This window comes from Ammodytes marinus, assembly GCF_949987685.1.
Source record: "Ammodytes marinus genome assembly, chromosome: 6".
Classification (NCBI taxonomy): Eukaryota; Metazoa; Chordata; class Actinopteri; order Uranoscopiformes; family Ammodytidae; genus Ammodytes; species Ammodytes marinus.
In genome coordinates, this window is record NC_137235.1 from 217,501 (window position 1) to 220,000 (window position 2,500).

The window sequence follows — 2,500 nt, forward strand, 5'->3', positions numbered from 1 at the left end:
GTGTGTAGAATTTTGGGTTTTATTTCCTGGCAGATTTTGTAGAAAGTAATTATAATATCCATAAGTACATTTAATTTAGTGCATAATAGCTGAAAAATCTTTTTTGAATTATTTTCTTTCCCTTAGAAAGGGTCTCATATATGTCCATATTTCTGCATATTTTGGACCAAGGCCTAGTGCCGCCATCTTGAAAGTGTCATAGTTGGAATGTCATCAGGTGCATTGTTTAAAATTTAGAATTGTTCTTGTCCTTGAAGGCCACTGTAGCTTCTGTTATTATTCTAAAGGGGTTGGGGTTACCCAGGGAGCGTTGCATTCTAGAACTTTCTAGAACTTACTTGATGATGTCATATTACACACTGCACCTTTAATGTTTTCCAGAGCTGTATATTCGATAAACCAGCATTGACTTGAGCCTAGAAAGGAGTAGGAAGAAGTATAAACTTATTTTATATAATTTCATGTTTATTTCAAACAAAATAATTAAATAAATAATTAAATAAAGTATGACACATCATACAAATACACATATCGTCTATGAGAGGAAGCCGAAGCGTATCTATTCCCCTATACAGAGATAGACAGATAGATAGATAGATAGATAGATAGATAGATAGATAGATAGATAGATAGATAGATAGATAGATAGATAGATAGATAGATAGATAGATAGACGGACGGACGGACGGACGGACGGACGGACGGACGGACGGACGGACGGACGGACGGACGGACGGACGGACAGACAGACAGACAGACAGACAGACAGACAGACAGACAGATAGATAGATAGATAGATAGATAGATAGATAGATAGATAGATAGATAGATAGATAGATAGATAGATAGATAGATAGATAGATAGATAGATAGATAGACAGATAGACAGATAGATGTATTTATAAAGCTCTGGAAAAAATGAAGAGACCACTGCAAATGTTCAGTGTCTCTGGTTTTACTGTTTATAGCCATATGTTTGAGTAGAATGAACATTTTGGTTTTATAATATCAACTACTGACAACATTTCTACCAAATTCACAATAAGAATATGTCATTTAGAGCATTATTTATTCCCCTATACAGCCCTCATTCAGCTCCTCATGATTATCTGACAGGAATTTATCAGTTTTAAACACATGTTTACAGAATGTTTACTTACAATTATTTATATTTATACAATACTCTTTATACAATACTCTAATATAAAATGTACAAGGCCTTACAAACAAAAATAAAAAAAAACATCTCCAGACCCCCATAAAACACAGAGACCTTCCCAGGAAAGGTGTGTCAGATTGGGCATGTGAAAAACTCAAACCTGCATATGATTGGGGGCGTGGGGGAAACTGAAAATCATAAAATGTGTAAATTGTGTGTACATTATGACATGAAACGTATCTTTGGTCCATGTCGAAATACATATATAAAAGTTGTTGTTTTTTAATAAAAATGTATCAAATATTTTTTTGCATATTATTTATGGGTATTTTGTTTTTCTTACCCCCCAAGCGAGCGGTAGTATCATAAAAAAAGAATATAAAGACATTGAAAATAAATTGTGCAAATTGTTTGTAAATTATTGCATGAAACTTATTTAAAGTCCATGTCGAAAATACACATATATAAAAAAAAAATAATAATAATTTTTGTGATTTATTTTTTTTATTTTTTTGCTAATTATTGATGTATATTTCCTCCCCCCTTAGCGTGTGGTGGGGGGCCAGTCCGCTCACAGCCAGACCCTCCCTCTGCCCAGGAAGCAGGACAGCCCCCGGGCGGCCGCCGTTCGTCCGTACACCCCCGACACACTGCTACAGAAGCCTCAGTCTCTGGCTGGTTCATCCATCTACTCCATGTACACGCAGCGAACAAACAACCCAGGAAAGAGCTACCAAGCTGGGGGACAGGGCACACTGCCACGCGGACAGAACCCCGGTACTTTAGATATTATTATTATTTATTATTATTATTATTATTATTATTATTATTATTATTATTATTATTATTATTATTATTATTATTATTATTATTATTATTATTAATAATAATTAATTTATTTATGTATTTATGTATTTATGTATTTATTTATTTATTTATTTATTATTATCATTATTATTAATATTATTATTGTTTATTTATTTATTTATTTTTATTTATTTATTTATTTTTATTATTTTTATTATTATTATTATTATTATTATTATTATTATTATTATTATTATTATTATTATTATTTTATATATTTTGGGGGGCATTTTTTTGCTTTTTTTCAGACACCATGTAATTTAACTATCGGATATTATTTAAATTGGCATTTTTTAGTTATTTTGCTTTATTTAGTTTTTTTTTTGGTACATTATTTTGGGGACAGACAGACAGACAGACAGACAGACAGACAGACACACAGACACAGACACTCGGACAGACGGACAGACAGATTATTTTGGGGGCATTTTTGCTTCATTAGACAGTGTGGAGAAACAGAGATGACATGAGGCA

The 2,500-nt window shown here is 32.2% G+C and overlaps 1 protein-coding gene across 1 annotated transcript in view; it reads left to right on the forward strand.

The window, feature by feature from the left end:
• The window catches only part of LOC307252215 (apoptosis-stimulating of p53 protein 2-like), a gene marked incomplete at both ends in the record, with an annotated part of 56,963 nt that overhangs the window by 11,108 nt on the left and 43,355 nt on the right, over window positions 1-2,500 (forward strand). The window contains one exon of the mRNA XM_080029837.1: window positions 1,708-1,936. Coding sequence (XP_079885963.1) covers window positions 1,708-1,936 — 229 coding nt within the window. The remainder of the gene's footprint in view (window positions 1-1,707; window positions 1,937-2,500) is intronic.